The sequence below is a fragment of the Scyliorhinus torazame genome, chromosome 2, assembly GCF_047496885.1.
Source record: "Scyliorhinus torazame isolate Kashiwa2021f chromosome 2, sScyTor2.1, whole genome shotgun sequence".
Classification (NCBI taxonomy): Eukaryota; Metazoa; Chordata; class Chondrichthyes; order Carcharhiniformes; family Scyliorhinidae; genus Scyliorhinus; species Scyliorhinus torazame.
Window position 1 is genome coordinate 188,871,285 of NC_092708.1, and position 26,433 is coordinate 188,897,717.

A 26,433-nucleotide genomic window follows, 5' to 3' on the forward strand; every position below is an offset into this window, starting at 1 on the left:
ATATGGCTGGGGGATGGGAACCGATGTAGGAAGTCGGAGGGAAGTAAGGTGGGACAGAAACAAAAGGCACTAAAGGGAAAAGTGGAAGGCAGAGAAACCAAAGACAAAAATCAAAAAGTGCCACATTACATCATAATTCTAAAAGGGCAGTAAATATTAAAAAAACATGCCTGAAGGCTGTGTCTCAATGTGAGGTGCATTTGTAATAAGGTTGATGAATTAACTGCACTGACAATCAATAACGGATATGATGTACTTGGTATCACGGAGACCAAGGCTCACGGTGATCAAGGATGGGAACTCAGTATTCAGGGATATTCAATATTAAGGAAAGATAGAAGGAAAAGAAAGGGAGTAGGTAGTGTTCCTGGTTAAAGAGGAGATTAACGCACTTGTAAGGAAGGATATTAGCCTGGACAATGTGGAATCTGTAGGTGTGGAGCTGCGGAACACCAAAGGGCAAAAACATTAGTGGGAGTTGTGTACAGACCACCAAACAGTAGTTGTGAGATTGGGGATGGCATCAAACAGGAAATTAGAGATGCGTGCAGTAAGGGTACAGCAGTTACGGGTGACTTCAATCTGCATATTGATTGGGCTAATCAAACTGGTAACAATGCGATGGAGGAGAATTCCCTGGAAAGTATAAGGGATGGTTTTCTCAACCAATATGTCAAGGAACCAACTTGAGAGCAGGCCATCCTAGACTGGATAATGTCCAATGAGAGAGGATTAATTAGCAATGTTGTGGTGCGAGATCCTTTAGGGAAGATTAACCGTAATATGGTAGAATTCTTTATTAAGGTGGAGAGTGACACAGTTAAGTCTGAGACTAGGGTCCTGAACTTAAAGAAAGCTAACTTTGATGTTACGAGACGTGCATTGGCTAGGATAAGCTGGCAAAGGATTCTTAAGGGGTTGACGGTGGATCGGCAATGGCAGACATTTAAAGAACACATGGATAAACTTCAACAATTGTATATCCTTGTCTGACGCAAGAGTAAGATGGGGGAAGGTGGTTCAACCGTGGCAAACAAGAGAGATCAGGGATAGTGTTAAAGCCAAAGAGGAGGCATGGTGAGGCCACAGCTGGAGTATTGTTTGCAATTCTAGTCACAACATTATAGGAAGGATGTAATTACACTGGAGGGGGTGCAGAGAAAATTCACCAGAATGGTGCCTGGGATGGAACATATAAGTTATGAAGAGAGGTTGCATAGGCTTTGATTGTTTTCGCTGGATCAGGCGACTGAGGGATGACCTGATTGAGGTGTACAAGATTATGAGGGATATGGACAGGGTGGACGGGGAGCAGCTGTTCCCGTTAGTTGATAGGTCAGTTATAAGACATAGGAGCAGAATTAGGCAACTCGGCCCATCGAGGCTGCTCCGCTGATTCCAGGGGACACGAGTTCAAAGTGAGGGGTAGGAGGTTCAGGGTTTTTTTTCACAGCCTAAGAATAAGGGGTAAGCCATTCAGGACTGAGATGAGGAAGAACATCTTCTCTCAGAGAGTTGCAAACTTATGGAATTTGCAACCACGGAATTTGCTGTGGGGGTCAGTTCATTGGATATAGAGTGAGCTGGACGTGACGATTGCGGTTAAACGGATCAAGGGGTATGGAGAGAAAGTGGGAGTGGGATACTGAATTTGCATGATCAGCCATGATCACATTGAATGGTGGTGCAGGCTCGAAGAGCCAGATGGCCTACTCCTGCTCCCATTTTCTATGTTTCAAGGAAGTCATTCCACAGGCATTTATAGTGCCACAGACAGTACCGCAGCACCTGTCAGAGGGCTGAGATGTGGATTTAACGGGGAGTTTCGATATACTAACTGACTTACCAGTAGTGGCTGAGAGTACAGCTCTAATTGTGCCCGGTACATGAGGTCCTCCAGTGCCTCTTGACCCAGCTCCCACTCTCCATTGTATCTGCAGAGAAATGAAAAAGAGGCTGAAAAGTGGGCAAGGGACGAGGTTGAAACAGGGGATGTCCAGCTGGTTGAGGTCTGCAACTGGGAGTGGGGAGAGGCAGGGTTCTGCGAACAGGCCCACTAGCAGTAGACAAATTACTGTTAGCTCAAACTCCTCTCCACACCGCACGTCTCGGCAGCAAATCCACACCAGGCCCAGACTACCAGAGGGACCGAGCGGATGAGGCACAGCTGGCTACTGTCAGCTTACAGGTTGACCACGATCCATTTTTGTCAATTACAAAAGGAGCACAAACTAGGGCACACCGATTAAAGCAAAACAACAGAAAATGACAAGTAGTGGAGGCAGATTCACACAGCGAGTGGTTAGGATCTGGAATGTACTGTCTGAGAGTGTGGTGGAGACAGATTCACAGAGCGAGTGGTTAGGATCTGGAATGTACTGTCTGTGAGTGTGGTGGAGACAGATTCACACAGCGAGTGGTTAGGATCTGGAATGTACTGTCTGAGAGTGTGGTGGAGACAGATTCACACAGCGAGTGGTTAGGATCTGGAATGTACTGTCTGAGAGTGTGGTGGAGACAGATTCACACAGCGAGTGGTTAGGATCTGGAATGTACTGTCTGAAAGTGTGGTGGAGACAGATTCACACAGCCAGTGGTTAGGATCTGGAATGTACTGTCTGAGAGTGTGGTGGAGACAGATTCACACAGCGAGTGGTTAGGATCTGGAATGTACTGTCTGAGAGTGTGGTGGAGACAGATTCACCCAGTGAGTGGTTAGGATCTGGAATGTACTGTCTGAGAATGTGGTGGAGACAGGTTCACACAGCGAGTGGTTAGGGTCTGGAATGTACTGTCTGAGAGTGTGGTGGAGACAGATTCACACAGCGAGTGGTTAGGATCTGGAATGTACTGTCTGAGAGTGTGGTGGAGACAGATTCACACAGCGAGTGGTTAGGATCTGGAATGTACTGTCTGAGAGTGTGGTGGAGACAGATTCACACAGCGAGTGGTTAGGATCTGTAATGTACTGTCTGAGAGTGTGGTGGAGACAGATTCACCCAGTGAGTGGTTAGGATCTGGAATGTACTGTCTGAGAGTGTGGTGGAGACAGATTCACACAGCGAGTGGTTAGGATCTGGAATGTACTGTCTGAGAGTGTGGTGGAGACAGATTCACACAGCGAGTGGTTAGGATCTGGAATGTACTGTCTGAGAGTGTGGTGGAGACAGATTCACACAGCGAGTGATTAGGATCTGTAATGTACTGTCTGAGAGTGTGGTGGAGACAGATTCACCCAGTGAGTGGTTAGGATCTGGAATGTACTGTCTGAGAGTGTGGTGGAGACAGATTCACACAGCGAGTGGTTAGGATCTGGAATGTACTGTCTGAGAGTGTTGTGGAGACAGATGGCTTTCAATTATTACCCAGAACTGAGGATAATTCTCTGAAGAGCAACAAAATAGTGCAGTGCGATGGGACAAGGGCATGCAGTGCAGGACTAGCTGAGATGCTCTCTTTTTGTACGTAACCATTCGACAAAGGGGATGCCAGAGGGAACATTAATATTGTCACAACAGTGCGCATGAGGCAAGGTTGAAACAGGGAAGGTCAAGCTGTCTGAAACGTGAGACTGGGTGTAAGGCAAGGCAGGGCTGTACCGTTCAGGGGTGAGGGCACACCACTGGGGACATTCGTGGAGTTTGGTTTACACTGTTCCATAATAATGGCAATGTTTGAGAGTGAACAGAGAGAAAGGACTTTACACAATGGGTTTACTGATGGTAATGACAGTAATAAGGAGCTAACTTGCTTACTCACATGGTATGGTAGACACCAGTCAACAGCTGCACCATAAACTCGGGGTCCAGCATCACCCGGCCACAAGTCTCACTCCATGCCTTCTGCCGCTGTCGGGGGAATCCAGTAATACACAACCTAATGGCAGAGAACAGGCGCTGTTAGCGAATGGCATCCTACCCCTGATACGACAGAAATTCACTTGGTGGTGGCTGTGCAGAACCTTTTCAGTAAGAAGTCTTACAACACCAGGTTAAAGTCCAACAGGTTTGTTTCGAATCACTAGCTTTCAGAGCGCTGCTCCTTCCTCAGGAGAATCATTCACCTGAGGAAGGAGCAGCGCTCCGAAAGCTAGTGACATCGAAACAAACCTGTTGGACTTTAACCTGGTGTTGTAAGACTTCTTACTGTGCTCACCCCAGTCCAACGCCGGCATCGCCACATCAGAACCTTTTCAACACAGTCTGGACCAGGGATAGAAGCCACAGTTCAATAAATATTTGTACAAAAGGCACCCCCATGGGTTTAATGAGTGAGCAGCCATGCCTGAGGGATCACAAATCAGGAGAACTCTGGGTGCAACATAGATCTAAGTTGGGACCTGCTCCAAACTATCAAGGTTCCCAATTATCACCACCTGCAACCTTACAGCCAAGAGGGAGAGGAGCTATTTTCCCTGTCGTTCCTGTGGCCCACTCCGAGACCCCTTTACCCCACCCCCTTACAGTCCCTCACTCACTCCTCAATCCCCACCGCTTGTACTTTGCCCTGTCACTATTAATCCTGTGCTGTGTGCAGAGCAGTGCCCTCCACCCCTGATTGATGACCTATTCGCTGGGTTGGCTGGAGGCCATCACTTCAGTAAAATCGACTTCAGTCAAGCATATCTTCAAATGAACGTGGATCTGTATTCACAACAATTACTGGCACACAAAAGGGTTATTTTGATACGAAACATTACCATTTGGCACCACTTCAGCGCCAGTTGTTCCAATGAGCTATGGGACCAAAACTTAAATGGATTAAACGGAGTCCAGTGTTGCCTGGATGGCACCTTGGTTAAGGGAAGAACGAGGAAAAACCTCTTCCCAACCTAGATGTCACACCTGTCACACTCGAGAGATTAGAAGATTATGGATTCCGAGTCCGAAAAGACAAATATGAATTTTTCCAATCTTCAATTGAATATCTGGGTCATGTCATCGATACCAAGGGACGACTTCCGGTGGCGACATGTCAGTGCAGATTGCACGCTTGGTGGCTCATGCTAGAGTTCTTGTTTTTGGCTCTTTTCACCCAGTTGTGGGGGGGACCTTTAGATGAGCTGTCTTCAGTAAAGTTATGGGAATTAGTGGATGTCAAAATCCCAACGAAAGAATACGGCACGAAGATGAAAGAGTGCTAGTCCACCCGCGGGTCTGAGTTCAGTGGGAGGGAAGATGGTGGGAGAAAGCTCGCTGGGTGGGCCTGCTGCCATTATGGTGGACACGCTGGCCGAGGTGATGGCGCTGGAGTGTGAGTAACAGTTTGCGAAGTATTTTGAGCGGCTTGGGAAGGAGAAGATGGGAACGCTCAAACAGCTGGTGGAGGATACACTGGCCCCGATAAAGGAGGCTCTTGGAAAGTCGTCGGAGACGGTGCAGGAGTATGGTGAGGTGTTGAATGGGAAGGAGGGGGCATTGTCGCGGCCCAGCGACCAGCTCGCCTCGATGGGAGAGGAGCTGCGGAAGGTGAAGGAGAGTGATAAAGGGCTGAGAGCCAAAGTGGAGGACCTGGAGAACCAGTCACGGCGGCAGAACCTTCGGATTGTGGGACTGCCTGAGAGGCTGGTGGGCCCGAAGCTGATGGAGCACTTTTCATGGATGTTCGCCAAGTTATTGGGAGAGGAGGAGAACACCCTTTTTGAGTTGTGTAGGGTTCATCGATTGCTCCGGCGAATTATCCTACAAGAGCTGTGCTAGTCTATTTTCACAGCTATCAGATGAAGGAGAGGGTCTTGAGATGGGTCAAGCAGAATCAGGAGGTGAGGTGGGAAGGCAGTGGTATTTGTATATACCAGGAACTGGCAAGACAGCGGGTAGCCTTTAATAGGGAGAAGGCAGCACTGTATAAGAGCGATGTGCAGTTCAGGGTGGTCTACCTAGCGAAGCTGAGAGTTACGTATAACTCCAAGGACCATTTCTTTCAAATGGCAAAGGAAGTGGAGGGGCTCATGAGGGCTGAAGGACTGGGACTAGACTGAGTTTGGACTTTGCTTTCTTATGTTGTGGTTGGGAGGGATGGTTTGGGGACGGTGGGACAGTGGGTTGGGGTATTTCCCCCTTGGTTTAGTGTTTAGCATGTTTGGTTGTTTAGATGGCTGGTGTGGGGGCTTTCTCTGTTGGTCTTGGCATCAAGTATGTGGGGCGAGGGGGCTCCGGTGGGGGCTACCTCACTAGCAAACTTTTTTAAAAAATACAAATTTAGAATACCCAATTCATTTTTTCCAATTAAGAGGCAATATATTGTGGCCAATCCACCTACCCTGCACATCATTGGGTTGTGGGGGCTATGCCCCGAATTGGGATGATGTGGAGTTTTTGAAGAGGATGTTGGCGACCATTCAGTGCCTGGATGACATCAGTTAATTTTAGGTGGGGATTTAAACACAGTGTTGCATCCGAAGATGATTCGAGCTAAGCTTTGCTCATTGACCCCTTCGGGGGGGGTTCTTACATCCAGGGGGCAGAGAGATTCCTTTTTCTCACCAGTGCATAATGTACGTTCAAGGATTGATTTCTTTATAATGGGGAGGTTGTTTGTGTCGCGGGTGAGGAAGGCAGAATACTCAGCGATCGTTATTTCAAATCATGCCCCGCACTTGATGGATGTGGTCTTGGAGAAGGGGCCTGCACAGAAGCCGGTGTGGAGGTTGGATGTGGGGTCGCTTGCTGATCCGAGTTCGGAATGTGGTGACTAGGGGATTTTCACAGTAACTTCATTGAAGCCTACTTGTGACAATAAGCGATTATTATTATGTGAGGATGGCAAAGATTCAAATGGGTTCAATAAAATTGGGGAGATATCTTCATCGGTGATATGGGAGGTATTGAAGGCGGTGTTAAGGGGCGAGATCATCTCATTTAAGGCACCGGTGGATAGGGAGGCAAGAGTGGAGCGTTGCGGTCGGTAGACAAAAATTTTGGAATTGGATGGGAAGTAGGAGAAGATCCCACTCCGGACCTTTTGGCTAGTAGAAAGGAATTTCAGACGCAGTTTGTTCTTTTGTCTTCAGGGTAAGCAGTGCGCCAGGTGAGGCAGTTGAAGGGTATGGTGTCCGAGTACGGGGAAAAGGTTAGCCGCTTGCTGGCGGGACAGCTCCGCCGGCAGGTGGCCTCCTGGGAGATTGTTCAGGATCGGGACAGGGCGAGGGGCTGGTGGTTGCGCCGGAGCAGGTGAATAGGGCATTTGAGGAGTTTTATAAGAGGTTGTATAGGTCAGAGTCCACAGGCGATGAGTCAGATATGACGGAGGCTTTGGAGGAACTGGTGTACCCACCATAGGAAAGGAAGATAGGGCAGGTTTGGAGGAGCCAGTGGGGATTGAGGAGGTTTAGACGCTGGTAGGGAAGATGCAAGCGGTTAAACCACCCGGGCCGATGGGTTCCCGGTGGGGTTTTAAAATAAGTTTTTTGATAAGCTGGCCCTGCTGTTAGTGGAGTTGTTTGAGGATGCGGTAGAGGGGGCACTTCCGAAGACGATGAGACAGGCATCTATTTCACTGTTGTTAAAATAGGATAAGGACCTGGTCAAGTGTGGGTCGTATCGGCCAATATCTCTGTTGAACGAGGATGCCAAAATTCTTACCGAAGTGTTGGTGCTGAGGTTGGAGGAGTGTCTTCCACAGGTGATTGGGGAGGATAGACAGGGTTTGTAAAGGATAGGCAGTTGTCCTTGTATGTGTGCCGCTTGTTAAATGTGATACCCTCCCCATCAGAAGGGGGGTGGAAGAGCAGGAGGTGGTGGTGGCGCTGGATGTGGAGAAGGCTTTTGATCGAGTAAAGTGGAGTTATTTGTTTACGGTGTTGGAACAGTTTGGGATTGGGCCTAAGTTTGTCTGGGCAGGTATAGTAGTGAGGATTCGGAAGACTGTGCTTCAGAGAGATTGACGATCAGGGGATTTGGCTCTGTTATTCTTGGGCGGCGCACGGCGAGAAGGTGTGGGGTTGGGGTAGAGAGCTGAGGCAAAGTGGGTGAGGATGGAGGCAGGGTCTTGTTGGGGGTGGAGGCTGTGGGCGCTGGCAACGGCGCTGCTTCAGTTTGCCCCGGGAAAATACTCGGGTGGTCCGGTGGTGGTGGCCACGCTGAAGCTATGGAGGCAATTTCACCAAGATTTTAAGTTAGGGACGGGTTCGAGGCTGATGCCGATCTGAGAGATTCATGATTTTGAGCCAGCGAGACTGGATGATAGGTTTCGGGGATGGGGAGGGTGGTTGAAATGAAGGATATGTCCCTGGAAGGGCAGTTTGCGAGCTTGGAGTTGACAGAGAAGTTTGGGATTCCATTTGGGGTGGGGTGGGGAATCCCTTTAGGTACATGCACGTGTGGGATTTTGCAAGGAAGGTGTTCCTGCAATTTCCAGTGACACCGCCCTCCTATTTGTTGGAGGGGGTGTTGTCGGTGATGGGATTTGGGGGAAGGGGGGCATCTTGCCGATTTATGGAAGGATTCCGGAGGAGGATACAGTGTCATTTGGAGGAGATAAAGGCCAAATGGAAGGAGTGGCTGGGATGGAGCTGGAATAAGGGTTGCGGTGTGAGATACTGCGGAGGGTGAACGCCTTGACTTTGTGTGCAAGACTGGGGTTAATACAGTTAAAGATGGTGCACAGGGCGCCCCTGACGAGGTTGAGGGTCAGCCGGTTGTTTGAGGGGGCGGAGGATATTTTTGAGCAGTGTGGGAGAGGTCCGGCCAACCATGTACATATGTTCTGGTCCTGCCTTAAGTTGGAGAAATTTTGCAGGTCCTTTTTCAGCACCATGTCGGCAATCTTGCACTTGGACTTGGAGCCCTGTCCCCTGTGGGCCATATTTGAGGTGTTAGACCTGCCGGAACTGCAGATGGGGGTGGATGTTTCAGCCTTTACCTCGTTGATTGTTTGCAGGTGGACATCAGCTTCTCCACCATGTGCCTCAGTGTGGCTGGGGGACCCACTCAAGTCGACCTACAACACAGACTACGCTGAGAGACTCTGCCGTCGCACCTCTCTCACACTCCTCAACCACCTCGTCCGCCAGATCTACAGCAGACGACGCAACCTGGAAACCAAGATAGAGGCCATATTCTCAACTTGCGCTCAGGATGCAGCAGACCAGCTGCGGAACACCGCCAAACAGATGAGACAACAGTACTACGCCACCTATATACACACCAAGAACAGAAAGCTTGAGAAACTTGGCATCAGCACCGGCAGCAACCAAGCCACCCCCGGTGCCACAGTAGAAAATACAGGGAAATCTATTGTCAACTTGTCAGACTACACCCTTCAACCAGACGAAATCGAAGTCCTCAGCAGAGGGCTCAATTTCTGCACCACCACCAAAATGAACCCCATCAGTCTCGCGGCAGACACGGAGGAATTCATCAGGCGAATGAGGCTCCGGGAATTCTTCCACAGACCTCAAGAGGCCAACAGCGAACCCAAGCAGACTACCAATGAACCAGAACAGCAGACCGAGAGATCTGCGGTGCGGCAACCGAAGAGGAAAGAGTCGAATTGGACCCCTCCGGAAGGCCTTAGACTCGACATGTATGCTCAAGCCGTCAGGAGTCGCGTCAATGCCAGATTCATCAGTCGCATTCACAAGACAGCCCCGAACGTCACCCAAGCACAACGCAATGTCATCCGCGCTCTCAAGACCAACCGCAACATCGTCATCAAACCAGCAGACAAAGGAGGGGCCACTGTCGTACTGAACAGAAAGGACTACTGCAAAGAAGTATACCGACAACTGAACAACCAAGAACACTACAGACAGTTACCCGCAGATCCAACCAAGGAACACATCCGCCAACTTAACAGACTGATCAAGACCTTGGATCCAGATCTTCAGAGCACCCTACGTGCTCTCATCCCACGTACTCCCCGCATTGGAGATCTCTACTGCCTCCCGAAAATACATAAGGCCAACACACCAGGCCGCCTATCGTTTCAGGCAATGAGACCTTGTGTGAGAACCTCTCTAGCTACATCGAGGGCATCTTGAAACCCATCGTACAAGGTACGCCCAGCTTCTGTCGCGACGCGACGGACTTCCTACAGAAACTCAGCAACCATGGACCAGTTGAACCAGGAACATTCCTCGTCATAATGGACGTCTCGGCACTCTACACCAGCATCCCCCATGACGACGGCATTGCTGCAACAGCCTCAGTACTCAACACCGACAACTGCCAATCTCCAGACGCAATTCTGCAACTCATCCGCTTCATTCTGGATCACAACGTCTTCACCTTCGACAACAAGTTCTTCATCCAGACGCACGGAACAGCCATGGGGACCAAATTCGCACCCCAATACGCCAACATCTTCATGCACAAGTTTGAACAGGACCTACTCACCGCACAGGACCTTCAACCGACGTTATACACCAGATACATCGATGACATTTTTTTCCTTTGGACCCACGGCGAAGAATCACTGAAACGACTACACGATGACGTTAATAAGTTCCATCCAACCATCAGACTCACCATGGACTACTCTCCAAAATCAGTTGCATTCTTGGACACACTCGTCTCCATCAAGGACGGTCACCTCAGCACTTCGCTTTACCGCAAACCCACGGATAACCTCATGATGCTCCACTTCTCCAGCTTCCACCCTAAACACATTAAAGAAGCCATCTCCTATGGACAAGCTCTTCGTATACACAGGATCTGCTCAGACGAGGAGGAGCGTAACAGACATCTACAGACGTTGAAAGATGCCCTCGTACGAACGGGATATGGCACTCGACTCATCGATCGACAGTTCCAACACGCTACAGCGAAAAACCGCACCAACCTCCTCAGAAGACAAACATGGGACACAACCGACAGAATACCCTTCGTCGTCCAGTACTTCCCCGGAGCGGAGAAACTACGTCATCTTCTTCACAGCCTTCAACACGTCATTGATGACGATGAACATCTTGCCAAGGTCATCCCCACACCCCCACTACTTGCCTTCAAACAACCGCGCAACCTCAAACAAACCATTGTTTGCAGCAAACTACCCAGTCTTCAGAACAGTGACCACGACACCACACAACCCTGCCATGGCAATCTCTGCAAGACATGCCAGATCATCAACATGGATACCACTATTACACGTGAGAACACCACCCACCAGGTACGCGGTACATACTCGTGTGACTCGGCCAACGTTGTCTACCTCATACGCTGCAGGAAAGGATGTCCCGAAGCGTGGTACATTGGCGAGACCATGCAGACGCTGCGACAACGAATGAACGGACATCGCGCGACAATCACCAGGCAGGAATGTTCCCTTCCAGTCGGGGAACACTTCAGCAGTCAAGGGCATTCAGCCTCTGATCTCCGGGTAAACGTTCTCCAAGGCAGCCTTCAGGACGCGCGACAACGCAGAATCGCCGAGCAGAAACTTATAGCCAAGTTCCGCACACGGGTGCGGCCTCAACCGGGACCTGGGATTCATGTTGCATTACATTCATCCCCCACCATCTGGCCTGCGAAATCCTACCAACTGTCCTGGCTTGACACAGTTCACACCTCTTTAACCTGGAGCTACCCCATCTCTGGATCTGTAAAGATTTAATCACCTGCTAATGGTCGCATTCCAAGCATTGTCTGGCATCTTTGAATCTGTCTATATATATGTTTCTGGAGCATACCTCTTCATTCACCTGAGGAAGGAGCAGCGCTCCGAAAGCTAGTGACATCGAAACAAACCTGTTGGACTTTAACCTGGTGTTGTAAGACTTTGTACTGTGCTCACCCCAGTCCAACGCTGGCATCTCCACATCATGGGGGACCCGACAGCGTTCCTGTATCTTGAAATGTTGAAGTTCTCCTTGAGGGGGGCGATAGTGGGGTTCCATAAGAGATGGGGTCTACTTATTCTTTACTTTAAAGAGTTGGTTACTGTCAATTGCTAAGGGGGTGTTTGGGATGAGTGGGGTCATTCTCAGAGTTAGATGGAGGTTGGTGGGTGGGTTTCTTTTGTTATTCTTTTTGTTGGGAATTGTTTTGCTTTTTGTGTAAAATGTTACAGATGTGAAAAACCGAACAAAAATATTTTCAAAGAAAATAATCGATGACAAGGGACTACATAAGTCGCCTTCGAAAGTCAAAACCATTACCGAGGCACCCACACCTCAAAATGTCAATCATCTTCGTTCTTTCTTAGGCTTACTAAATTACTGCAGAAGGTTTGTTTCTAATCTGACAACTATTCTAAAATCCTTTCATAATCTACTGTGTGAATAGTGGAAATTGAGTATCAATGTGGGGAAGCATTCGTGCAAGCCAAAGGGGAGCGACTCAAGTCAGAGGTCTTGACACATTTTGATCCAAATTTATCCCTGCAACCGGAATGTGACGCATCACCTTATGGGGTTGTGCTTTCCCACATTTTGCCCACAGGTGAAGAGAAGACGATAGCCTTCGCATTGAGAAGCTTGAATAAATCAGTTCCATGCAGATAGAGAAAGAAACCCTAGGAATCATTTTTGGAATAAAACGGTTTTACCAATCCCTGTGTGGGGGAGAAATTCACTTTATTAACGGACCATCGTCCACCAACAACGATTCTTGGACCGTGTTTCCATCGCTGACAGCGAGCAGAATGCAGAAGTGGGCATTGCTCTAGTCAGCACACACTTCCCTTCTTAGGAATGCAGATGGACTCTCCTGGCTACCCTTACCAAACACGTTTGTCGATAAGCAGCTCGAGTGGAAACATTTTCGACTTCAAACAAGTAAATAACACTCCTGTAACTACAGCACAGGTATAGAAGCGTACCAGAAGAGATCCTGTACTATCAGAGGTTATTGACATGGTGCTTCGAGGCAAGACTTTAGGAGCAAACATGTGTATTAACTAGTTACACTAAGGTCACTGTGATATTGTAAGAGTAAATGAGATAGCCAGGATCTATTTTTGGTGGCCGGGGCTAGATGCCGGAATCGAGGAGAAGGTAGGAATGTGTTTGCCTTGTGCAAAAGTGCAGAACCTGCAGCCATTAGCCCCGTTGCACCCGTGTCAATGGCCAGAAGAGGCCTGGCAATTGGCACATGTTGATTATGCTAGGACGTTGGGAGGGCCCATGGAAAGGTGGCACGGTAGCACAGTGGTTAGCACTGCTGCTTCACAGCACCAGGGACCCGGGTTCGATTCCCGGCTTGGATCACTGTCTGTGCAGAGTGTCCACATTCTCCCTCCGGGTGCTCCGGTTTCCTCCCACGAGTCCTGAAAGGTGTGCTTGTTAGGTGAATTGGACATTCTGAATTCTCCCTCTGTGTACCCGAACAGGGCCTGGAGTGTGGCGACTAGGGGATTTTCACAGTAACTTTATTGCAGTGTTAATGTAAGCCTACTTGTGACACTAATAGATTATGTGTCTCATTCTCATCAATGCTCTCTCAAAATGAAGTTGTCACCATAAGTCAACATCCTGTCATGTGAGTGTACCTTTAAGAAATGGATGTTGAAGCAATGTACCTTTAAGAAAATGGAGCTGATCATATTACTGAAGTGATGTCAGAGGGTGGGGGGAGCTGAGCTCACTTCTGCTTTTTGAGTTTCAGTTTGAGAAGGCAGCTGGGAGTGTTTGTGTGTTTTGCTGTGAGCTGCAGGAAGAAATACAGAGCTGGTCTGTTGATTTCTGCAATCCAAAGACTATAAATATATTGAATGTAACTTAATGTGCTCCTATTTTTGAAGGTTTGAAGTCTTTTGGATGTTTAAAGGAACAGTTTGAAGGATTATTTAGTGTTGTAGTCGTTTGAGGTTATCTTTGAAGTAATGGGTGTTAAGATATTCAATGTTTGTTTTTAAAAGGTTAACTTGAGTTCATAGAATAAACATTGTTTTGTTTTAAAAACCACTTGTCCATTTCTGCTGTATCACACCTGGAGAGTACGCCGTGTGCTTCCCACACCACAATCTATTAAAAGTTGTGGGTCGGTTGAACTCCATGAAACACTTTGGGGTTCTGTAAACCCGGACCCATAACAATCCTCAGGAAAATCAATTGAGAGATTGAGTGAAATCTTCAGCAGATTTGGCTGCCATGAAAAACTCATAAGCGATAATGGGCTGCAGTTCATAAACTACTTGAAGGAGAACGGGGTTCAACACATCTGGTCTGCTCCTTATAACCCTGCCACAAATGGGCAAGCAGAACGTTTTGTACAGACAATGAAACATCCGGTAAAGGTAACCAGAGAACAAGGTTCATTGTCTAAACGTTTGATTCAATTCCTGCTCAGGTACAGGAGCACCGCACACTCAACATCCCAGTTCTATCTGACGTTGCTAGTGATTGGACATCAACTACACACAGCATTCGATTTGCTAAAACCACCAAGGCAAAATAAATTGTTGAGAAAAAGCAGCAGGATCACGTCACTCAGCAAGAGAACAAGACAAAACGTTGTGGTTTTCACCAGGGTCAAGAAGTTCTGGTAAGAAATTATACCACAAGTGAAAGGTGGATACCTGCCACCATTTTAGCACAAACCGGACTGGTCACAAACCCGAGACGATGTAACATGGAGACAACATGCAGATCAACTTTTGGTGACAAGAACCAATCCACTAGCGGCAGAATCGACTCCAGCCGTGCCAGGAGATGCCCCGGACCTTCCCGAAAACCTGACACTGATCGGACAAATTTGGGAAAAAAGCTCCTCAATTGCAAATCAAACACTGATTCAACCTCAGATCATTACGTCAACTCTGGTTTAAGATAAACAATTAAGACACTCACACCAAGCCAAAGACACCAGATTGTTAATGTTATACTGTTTATTGTGTCAGGGACCTTTGCTTTAAAGGGGGAGGAAATGTTGTGTATTCATGGTGTTTTTAGTGTTTCCTCACAGGCAGCTGAACAGGGGCACTTTAAGAGAACGATTGCGTGATGTCATAATAAAAATAATGATATAATAATCTTACATTGATATAAGTAGGCTTACATTAACACTGCAATGAAGTTACTGTCTGTGCGGAGTCTGCACGTTCTCCCCGTGTCTGTGTGGGTTTCCGACTGGTGCTCTGGTTTCCTCCCATAAGTCCCAAAAGATGTGCTGTTAGGTAAATTGGACATTTGGAATTCTCCCTCTGTGTACCCGAACAGGCGCCGGAATGTGATGACTAGGGGTGTTTCACAGTAACTTCATTGCAGTGTTAATGGAAGTCTACTTGTGACACTAATAAAGATCTTTAAATGCAAGTCTGTCTTATATAAGTGGTAGAACAGGATCATACATTGTTTTATATTGCAATTTCCAACTGACAACACCTGAAATACTTTCCACAGCTTCTGTTTATTGAGGTGAGGCCTCTCAGGCCCAAGACAACTTGACATGAGCTCTCATCCAGAACTTCAACTCTAGACACAGCTGCCATTGTCTCTCCAGTCCTGCTTAAAGGTGTAACTCAGTTCCCTTCTTCCTAATCCCTACTCAGTCTGTCTGTTTAATGCACACGGATTCACTCATCGCGGCCTCAACCTACACCATGTCACACTTACCAGTGCCACCCTCACCACTCCACCGCATTGTGCCAACCTCACCCCTCCACCGCACTGCCACCCTCAACTGCACTGTGCCACCCTCACCCCTCCACTGCGCCACCCTCACCCCTCCCCACACTGTCACCCTCACCCCTCCACCGCACTGTGCCACCCTCACCCTCCACACTGTTACCCCCACCCCTCCACCGCACTGTGCCACCCTCACCCCTCCCCACACTGTCACCCTCACCCCTCCACCGCACTGTGCCACCATCACCCCTCCCACACTGTTACCCCCACCCCTCCACCTCTGTGCCACCCTCACCCCTCCCCACACTGTCACCCTCACCCCTCCACCGCACTGTGCCACCCTCACCCTCCACACTGTTACCCCCACCCCTCCACCGCACTGTGCCACCCTCACCCCTCCCCACACTGTCACCCTCACCCCTCCACCGCACTGTGCCACCATCACCCCTCCCACACTGTTACCCCCACCCCTCCACCTCACTGTGCCACCATCACCCCTCCCACACGGTCACTCTCATCCCTCCACCGCACTGTGCCACCCTCACCCTCCCACACTGTTACCCCCACTCCTCCACCGCACTGTGCCACCCTCACCCCTCCCCACACTGTCACCCTCACCCCTCCACCGCACTGTGCCACCCTCACCCTCCCACGCTGTTACCCCCACCCCTCCACCGCACTGTGCCACCCTCACACCTCCACCGCACTGTGCCACCCTCACCCCTCCACCGCACTGTGCTACCCTCACCCCTCCATGGCACTGTGCCACCCTCACCCCTCCACCGCACTGTGCCACCCTCACCCCTCCACCACACTGTGCCACCCTCACCCCTCCCCACACTGTCACCCTCACCCTCCACCACTGTGCCACCCTCACCCCTCCCACACTGTCACCCTCACCCTCCACCGCACTGTGCCACCCTCACCCCTCCACCACACTGTGCCACCCTCACCCCTCCCCACACTGTCCCACCCTTACCCCTCCACCACACTGTGCCACCCTCACCCTCCACCACACTGTGCCATGGTGACATCATCAGCCTACAGACTATGCCACCCCTCAACTAAATGACAAAAATTAACAAAGAAAAACCCTTTGAAAAATAAGCTTTAAAATAAACCACTATTATTGCTTCACTCACATCACTTACCTCGAACACACATTACACAAGGATTGGTAGGAAGAGTTCGGCATGGAGACCACTGCAGAATTATAACACAGCATGAGGAAACTCAGCACTTCGAACCTGGGGGGGAAAAACACCAAACTTTATAGATGTACAGAAGATATCTTGTCTTGGAAATATACTTATCCAGTGAACCCTGATATCAACAGGCTCCTGGACCTTATCTTACAGGTTTTATATCTGTGGTGTCACTAGCTCCCAAAGTCAGTTACATTACTACTTTCAGCCTCAAACAATGTGCCTTGGGCATTAGTAGAGCAATGACTGGCAAATGGCTGGCACCTCACCAGATGGAATATTAACTGCTCATTTGTTATTGTACACAAAATGCCACTGCCATCTCTCTCCGTTACGGAGGAGATCATCATTGGTTACAGATAGCTTGAGGTGGCACTCAGCAAGTGTGGGGCATTGCGAGAGGACAGGCCATCATGAGCTACCATTTCTCCGGCACAGAGAATAAAGAAACTGGGATACGGACCATACCGACCCCCACCCCCGCTCAACTGCTCCCGCCCCTTACTGCTTCCCCATTCCGCTCGCTACCCCCCCACCACCGTTCCACCCATAGCTCCCATCCCTTACTGCTCCTCTCCCCACTGCGCACCCCCGCCCCTCCACTGCTCCCACCTTTTACCCTGCCTCTCACCACTCCTTACCTCGCTCTCTCACCACTCCTTACCCTGCCCTTTCACCACTCCTTACCGTGCCCTCTCATCACTCCTTACCGTGCCCTCTCACCACTCCTTACCCCGCCCTCTCACCACTCCTTACCCTGCCCTCTCACCACTCCTTACCCCGCCCTCTCACCACTCCTTACCCCGCCCTCTCACCACACCTTACCCCGCCCTCTCACCACTCCTTACCCTGCCCTCTCACCACTCCTTACCCCGCCCTCTCACCACTCCTTACCCCGCCCTCTCACCACTCCTTACCCCGCCCTCTCACCACTCCTTACCCTGCCCTCTCACCACTCCTTACCTCGCTCTCTCACCACTCCTTACCCTGCCCTTTCACCACTCCTTACCGTGCCCTCTCATCACTCCTTACCGTGCCCTCTCACCACTCCTTACCCTGCCCTCTCACCACTCCTTACCCCGCCCTCTCACCACTCCTTACCCCGCCCTCTCACCACTCCTTACCCCGCCCTCTCACCACTCCTTACCCTGCCCTCTCACCACTCCTTACCCCGCCCTCTCACCACTCCTTACCCCGCCCTCTCACCACTCCTTACCCCGCCCTCTCACCACTCCTTACCCTGCCCTCTCACCACTCCTTACCCTGCCCTCTCACCACTCCTTACCCCGCCCTCTCACCACTCCTTACCCCGCCCTCTCACCACTCCTTACCCCGCCCTCTCACCACTCCTTACCCCGCCCTCTCACCACTCCTTACCCCGCCCTCTCACCACTCCTTACCCCGCCCTCTCACCACTCCTTACCCTGCCCTCTCCCCGCTCCTTACCCCGCCCTCTCACCACTCCTTACCCCGCCCTCTCACCACTCCTTACCCCGCCCTCTCACCACTCCTTACCCTGCCCTCTCCCCGCTCCTTACTGTGCCCTCTCACCGCTCCTTACCGTGCCCTCTCACCACTCACCTTGCCCTCTCACCACTCCTTACCTCGCCCTCTCGCCACTCCTTACCCTGCCCTCTCCCCACTCCTTACCATGCCCTCTCACCGCTCCTTACTGTGCCCTCTCACCGCTCCTTACCGTGCACTCTCACCACTCCTTACCCTGCCCTTTCACCACTCCTTACCCTGCCCTTTCACCACTCCTTATCATGCCCTCTCACCACTCCTTACCGTGCACTCTCACCACTCCTTACCCTGCCCTTTCACCACTCCTTACCATGCCCTCTCACCGCTCCTTACCGTGCCCTCTCACCGCTCCTTACCGTGCACTCTCACCACTCCTTACCCCGCCCTCTCACCACTCCTTACCCCGCCCTCTCACCACTCCTTACCCTGCCCTTTCACCACTCCTTACCGTGCCCTCTCACCACTCCTTACCGTGCCCTCTCACCACTCCTTACCGTGCCCTCTCACCACTCCTTACCGTGCCCTCTCACCGCTCCTTACCCTGCCCTCTCACCACTCCTTACCCTGCCCTCTCACCACTCCTTACCCTGCCCTCTCACCACTCCTTACCGTGCCCTCTCACCGCTCCTTACCGTGCCCTCTCACCGCTCCTTACCGTGCCCTCTCACCACTCCTTACCCTGCCCTCTCACCACTCCTTACCCTGCCCTCTCACCACTCCTTACCCTGCCCTCTCCCCACTCCTTACCGTGCCCTCTCACCGCTCCTTACCGTGCCCTCTCACCACTCACCTTGCCCTCTCACCACTCCTTACCGTGCCCTCTCACCACTCCTTACCCTGCCCTCTCCCCGCTCCTTACTGTGCCCTCTCACCGCTCCTTACCGTGCCCTCTCACCACTCACCTTGCCCTCTCACCACTCCTTACCTCGCCCTCTCGCCACTCCTTACCCTGCCCTCTCCCCACTCCTTACCATGCCCTCTCACCGCTCCTTACTGTGCCCTCTCACCGCTCCTTACCGTGCACTCTCACCACTCCTTACCCTGCCCTTTCACCACTCCTTACCCTGCCCTTTCACCACTCCTTACCATGCCCTCTCACCACTCCTTACCGTGCACTCTCACCACTCCTTACCCTGCCCTTTCACCACTCCTTACCATGCCCTCTCACCGCTCCTTACTGTGCCCTCTCACCGCTCCTTACCGTGCACTCTCACCACTCCTTACCCCGCCCTCTCACCACTCCTTACCCCGCCCTCTCACCACTCCTTACCCTGCCCTTTCACCACTCCTTACCGTGCCCTCTCACCACTCCTTACCGTGCCCTCTCACCACTCCTTACCGTGCCCTCTCACCACTCCTTACCGTGCCCTCTCACCGCTCCTTACCCTGCCCTCTCACCACTCCTTACCCTGCCCTCTCACCACTCCTTACCCTGCCCTCTCCCCACTCCTTACCGTGCCCTCTCACCGCTCCTTACCGTGCCCTCTCACCGCTCCTTACCGTGCCCTCTCACCACTCCTTACCCTGCCCTCTCACCACTCCTTACCCTGCCCTCTCACCACTCCTTACCCTGCCCTCTCCCCACTCCTTACCGTGCCCTCTCACCGCTCCTTACCGTGCCCTCTCACCACTCACCTTGCCCTCTCACCACTCCTTACCGTGCCCTCTCACCACTCCTTACCCTGCCCTCTCCCCACTCCTTACCTCGCCCTCTCGCCACTCCTTACCGTGCCCTCTCACCACTCCTTACCCTGCCCTCTCACCACTCCTTACCCCGCCCTCTCACCACTCCTTACCGTGCCCTCTCACCACTCCTTACCGTGCCCTCTCACCACCCCTTACCCTGCCCTCTCACCACTCCTTACCCTGCCCTCTCACCACTCCTTACCCTGCCCTCTCACCACTCCTTACCCTGCCCTCTCACCACTCCTTACCGTGCCCTCTCACCACTCCTTACCGTGCCCTCTCACCACTCCTTACCGTGCCCTCTCACCACTCCTTACCGTGCCCTCTCACCACTCCTTACCGTGCCCTCTCACCACTCCTTACCGTGCCCTCTCACCACTCCTTACCGTGCCCTCTCACCACTCCTTACCGTGCCCTCTCACCACTCCTTACCGTGCCCTCACACCACTCCTTACCGTGCCCTCTCACCACTCCTTACCGTGCCCTCTCACCACTCCTTACCGTGCCCTCTCACCACTCCTTACCGTGCCCTCTCACCACCCCTTACCCTGCCCTCTCACCACTCCTTACCCTGCCCTCTCACCACTCCTTACCCTGCCCTCTCACCACTCCTTACCGTGCCCTCTCACCACTCCTTACCGTGCCCTCTCACCACTCCTTACCGTGCCCTCTCACCACTCCTTACCGTGCCCTCTCACCACTCCTTACCGTGCCCTCTCACCACTCCTTACCGTGCCCTCTCACCACTCCTTACCGTGCCCTCTCACCACTCCTTACCGTGCCCTCTCACCACTCCTTACCGTGCCCTCTCACCACTCCTTACCGTGCCCTCTCACCACTCCTTACCGTGCCCTCTCACCACTCCTTACCGTGCCCTCTCACCACTCCTTACCGTGCCCTCTCACCACTCCTTACCCCGCCCTCTCACCACTCCTTACCGTGGCCTCTCACCACTCCTTACCCTGCCCTCTCACCACTCCTTACCGTGCCCCCTCACCACTCCTTACCGTGCCCTCTCACCACTCCTTACCCTGCCCTCTCACCACTCCTTACCGTGCCCCCTCACCACTCCTTACCCTGCCCTCTCACCACTCCTTACCCTGCCCTCTCACCACTCCTTACCCCGCCCTCTCACCACTCCTTACCGTGCCCTCTTACCACTCCTTACCGTGCCCTCTCACCACTCCTTACCCTGCCCTCTCCCCACTCCTTACCGTGCCCTCTCACCGCTCCTTACCCTGCCCTCTCACCACTCCTTACCGTGCCCTCTCCCCACTCCTTACCATGCCCTCTCACCACTCCTTACCGTACCCTGTCACCACTCCTTACCATGCCCTCTCACCACTCCTTACCCTGCCCTCTCAACACTCCTTACCGTGCCCTCTCACCACTCCTTACCGTGCCCTCTCACCACTCCTTACCCTGCCCTCTCCCCACTCCTTACCGTGCCCTCTCACCACTCCTTACCGTGCCCTCTCACCACTCCTTACCGTGCCCTCTCACCACTCCTTACCCTGCCCTCTCACCACTCCTTACCCTGCCCTCTCACCACTCCTTACCCTGCCCTCTCACCACTCCTTACCCTGCCCTCTCACCACTCCTTACCGTGCCCTCTCACCACTCCTTACCGTGCCCTCTCACCACTCCTGACCGTGCCCTCTCACCACTCCTTACCGTGCCCTCTCACCACTCCTTACCGTGCCCTCTCACCACTCCTTACCGTGCCCTCTCACCACTCCTTACCGTGCCCTCTCACCACTCCTTACCGTGCCCTCTCACCACTCCTTACCGTGCCCTCTCACCACTCCTTACCCCGCCCTCTTACCACTCCTTACCGTGGCCTCTCACCACTCCTTACCCTGCCCTCTCACCACTCCTTACCGTACCCCCTCACCACTCCTAACCGTGCCCTCTCACCACTCCTTACCCTGCCCTCTCACCACCCCTTACCCTGCCCTCTCACCACTCCTTACCCCGCCCTCTCACCACTCCTTACCGTGCCCTCTTACCACTCCTTACCGTGCCCTCTCACCACTCCTTACCCTGCCCTCTCCCCACTCCTTACCGTGCCCTCTCACCGCTCCTTACCCTGCCCTCTCACCACTCCTTACCGTGCCCTCTCCCCACTCCTTACCGTGCCCTCTCACCACTCCTTACCCTGCCCTCTCACCACTCCTTACCCCGCCCTCTCACCACTCCTTACCGTGCCCTCTCACCACCCCTTACCCTGCCCTCTCACCACTCCTTACCCTGCCCTCTCACACTCCTTACCCTGCCCTCTCACCACTCCTTACCCTGCCCTCTCACCACTCCTTACCGTGCCCTCTCCCCACTCCTTACCGTGCCCTCTCACCACTCCTTACCCTGCCCTCTCACCACTCCTTACCCCGCCCTCTCACCACTCCTTACCGTGCCCTCTCACCACTCCTTACCGTGCCCTCTCACCACTCCTTACCCCGCCCTCTCACCACTCCTTACCGTGGCCTCTCACCACTCCTTACCCTGCCCTCTCACCACTCCTTACCGTGCCCCCTCACCACTCCTTACCGTGCCCTCTCACCACTCCTTACCCTGCCCTCTCACCACTCCTTACCCTGCCCTCTCACCACTCCTTACCCTGCCCTCTCACCACTCCTTACCCCGCCCTCTCACCACTCCTTACCCCGCCCTCTCACCACTCCTTACCGTGCCCTCTCACCACTCCTTACCGTGCCCTCTCCCCACTCCTTACCCTGCCCTCTCCCCACTCCTTACCGTGCCCTCTCACCGCTCCTTACCCTGCCCTCTCACCGCTCCTTACCGTGCCCTCTCCCCACTCCTTACCGTGCCCTCTCACCACTCCTTACCATGCCCTCTCACCACTCCTTACCGTGCCCTCTCACCACTCCTTACCCTGCCCTCTCACCACTCCTTACCGTGCCCTCTCACCACTCCTTACCGTGCCCTCTCACCACTCCTTACCCTGCCCTCTCCACACTCCTTACCGTGCCCTCTCACCACTCCTTACCCTGCCCTCTCACCACTCCTTACCGTGCCCTCTCCCCACTCCTTACCGTGCCCTCTCACCACTCCTTACCATGCCCTCTCACCACTCCTTACCGTGCCCTCTCACCACTCCTTACCCTGCCCTCTCACCACTCCTTACCGTGCCCTCTCACCACTCCTTACCGTGCCCTCTCACCACTCCTTACCCTGCCCTCTCCCCACTCCTTACCCTGCCCTCTCACCACTCCTTATGTGCCCTCTCACCACTCCTTACCGTGCCCTCTCACCACTCCTTACCCCGCCCTCTCACCACTCCTTACCGTGGCCTCTCACCACTCCTTACCCTGCCCTCTCACCACTCCTTACCGTGCCCTCACACCACTCCTTACCGTGCCCTCTCACCACTCCTTACCGTGCCCTCTCACCACTCCTTACCGTGCCCTCTCACCACTCCTTACCCTGCCCTCTCACCACTCCTTACCCCGCCCTCTCACCACTCCTTACCCCGCCCTCTTACCACTCCTTACCGTGCCCTCTCACCACTCCTTACCCTGCCCTCTCCCCACTCCTTACCGTGCCCTCTCACCGCTCCTTACCCTGCCCTCTCACCACTCCTTACCGTGCCCTCTCCCCACTCCTTACCGTGCCCTCTCACCACTCCTTACCGTGCCCTCTCACCACTCCTTACCATGCCCTCTCACCACTCCTTACCGTGCCCTCTCACCACTCCTTACCCTGCCCTCTCACCACTCCTTACCGTGCCCTCTCACCACTCCTTACCGTGCCCTCTCACCACTCCTTACCCTGCCCTCTCCCCACTCCTTACCGTGCCCTCTCACCACTCCTTACCCTGCCCTCTCCCCACTCCTTACCGTGCCCTCTCACCACTCCTTACCGTGCCCTCTCACCACTCCTTACCCTGCCCTCTCACCACTCCTTACCCCGCCCTCTCACCACTCCTTACCGTGCCCTCTCACCACTCCTTACCGTGCCCTCTCACCACCCCTTACCCTGCCCTCTCACCACTCCTTACCCTGCTCTCACCGCTCCTTATGTGCCCTCTCACCACTCCTTACCGTGCCCTCTCACCACTCCTTACCCTGCCCTCTCACCACTCCTTACCCTGCCCTCTCACCACTCCTTACCGTGCCCTCTCACCACTCCTTACCGTGCCCTCTCACCACTCCTTACCGTGCCCTCTCACCACTCCTTACCCCGCCCTCTCACCACTCCTTACCGTGGCCTCTCACCACTCCTTACCCTGCCCTCTCACCACTCCTTACCGTGCCCCCTCACCACTCCTTACCGTGCCCTCTCACCACTCCTTACCCTGCCCTCTCACCACTCCTTACCCTGCCCTCTCACCACTCCTTACCCCGCCCTCTCACCACTCCTTACCCCGCCCTCTCACCACTCCTTACCGTGCCCTCTTACCACTCCTTACCGTGCCCTCTCCCCACTCCTTACCCTGCCCTCCCCCCACTCCTTACCGTGCCCTCTCACCGCTCCTTACCCTGCCCTCTCACCGCTCCTTACCGTGCCCTCTCCCCACTCCTTACCGTGCCCTCTCACCACTCCTTACCATGCCCTCTCACCACTCCTTACCGTGCCCTCTCACCACTCCTTACCCTGCCCTCTCACCACTCCTTACCCTGCCCTCTCACCACTCCTTACCGTGCCCTCTCACCACTCCTTACCCTGCCCTCTCACCACTCCTTACCCTGCCCTCTCCCCACTCCTTACCGTGCCCTCTCACCACTCCTTACCGTGCCCTCTCCCCACTCCTTACCGTGCCCTCTCACCACTCCTTATGTGCCCTCTCACCACTCCTTATGTGCCCTCTCACCACTCCTTACCCTGCCCTCTCCCCACTCCTTACCGTGCCCTCTCACCACTCCTTACCGTGCCCTCTCACCACTCCTTACCGTGCCCTCTCACCACTCCTTACCCTGCCCTCTCACCACTCCTTACCCTGCCCTCTCACCACTCCTTACCTTGCCCTCTCACCACTCCTTACCCTGCCCTCTCACCACTCCTTACCGTGCCCTCTCACCACTCCTTACCCTGCCCTCTCCCCACTCCTTACCGTGCCCTCTCACCACTCCTTACCTTGCCCTCTCACCACTCCTTACCGTGCCCTCTCACCACTCCTTACCATGCCCTCTCACCACTCCTTACCGTGCCCTCTCACCACTCCTTACCCTGCCCTCTCACCACTCCTTACCCCGCCCTCTCACCGCTCCTTACCGTGCCCTCTCACCGCTCCTTACCGTGCCCTCTCACCACTCCTTACCCCGCCCTCTCACCGCTCCTTACCGTGCCCTCTCACCACTCCTTACCTTGCCCTCTCACCACTCCTTACCGTGCCCTCTCACCACTCCTTACCATGCCCTCTCACCACTCCTTACCGTGCCCTCTCACCACTCCTTACCCTGCCCTCTCACCACTCCTTACCCCGCCCTCTCACCACTCCTTACCCTGCCCTCTCACCACTCCTTACCCTGCCCTCTCACCACTCCTTACCGTGCCCTCTCACCGCTCCTTATGTGCCCTCTCACCACTCCTTACCGTGCCCTCTCACCACTCCTTACCGTGCCCTCTCACCACTCCTTACCCTGCCCTCTCACCACTCCTTACCCTGCCCTCTCACCACTCCTTACCGTGCCCTCTCACCACTCCTTACCGTGCCCTCTCACCACTCCTTACCGTGCCCTCTCACCGCTCCTTATGTGCCCTCTCACCACTCCTTACCGTGCCCTCTCACCACTCCTTACCATGCCCTCTCACCACTCCTTACCGTGCCCTCTCACCACTCCTTACCCTGCCCTCTCACCACTCCTTACCGTGCCCTCTCACCACTCCTTACCGTGCCCTCTCACCACTCCTTACCGTGCCCTCTCCCCACTCCTTACCGTGCCCTCTCACCACTCCTTACCGTGCCCTCTCACCACTCCTTACCCCGCCCTCTCACCACTCCTTACCCTGCCCTCTCACCACTCCTTACCCTGCCCTCTCACCACTCCTTACCGTGCCCTCTCACCGCTCCTTATGTGCCCTCTCACCACTCCTTACCGTGCCCTCTCACCACTCCTTACCGTGCCCTCTCACCACTCCTTACCCTGCCCTCTCACCACTCCTTACCCTGCCCTCTCACCACTCCTTACCGTGCCCTCTCACCACTTCTTACCGTGCACTCTCACCACTCCTTACCGTGCCCTCTCACCACTCCTTACCGTGCCCTCTCACCACTCCTTACCGTGCCCTCTCACCGCTCCTTATGTGCCCTCTCACCACTCCTTACCGTGCCCTCTCACCACTCCTTACCATGCCCTCTCACCACTCCTTACCGTGCCCTCTCACCACTCCTTACCGTGGCCTCTCACCACTCCTTACCCTGCCCTCTCACCACTCCTTACCCTGCCCTCTCACCACTCCTTACCCTGCCCTCTCACCACTCCTTACCCTGCCCTCTCACCACTCCTTACCCCGCCCTCTCACCACTCCTTACCGTGCCCTCTCACCACTCCT

The 26,433-nt window shown here is 53.4% G+C and overlaps 1 protein-coding gene across 2 annotated transcripts in view; it reads right to left on the reverse strand.

The window, feature by feature from the left end:
• LOC140394332 (hyccin 2-like) overlaps nt 1-26,433 on the reverse strand; it is a 139,804-nt gene that overhangs the window by 40,543 nt on the left and 72,828 nt on the right. For both annotated transcript variants that reach the window (XM_072481531.1, XM_072481522.1), the window contains exons 7-9: nt 16,657-16,752; nt 3,760-3,876; nt 1,847-1,934 (exon numbers count right to left, since the gene is read on the reverse strand). In XM_072481531.1, coding sequence (XP_072337632.1) covers nt 1,847-1,934; nt 3,760-3,876; nt 16,657-16,752 — 301 coding nt within the window. The remainder of the gene's footprint in view (nt 1-1,846; nt 1,935-3,759; nt 3,877-16,656; nt 16,753-26,433) is intronic.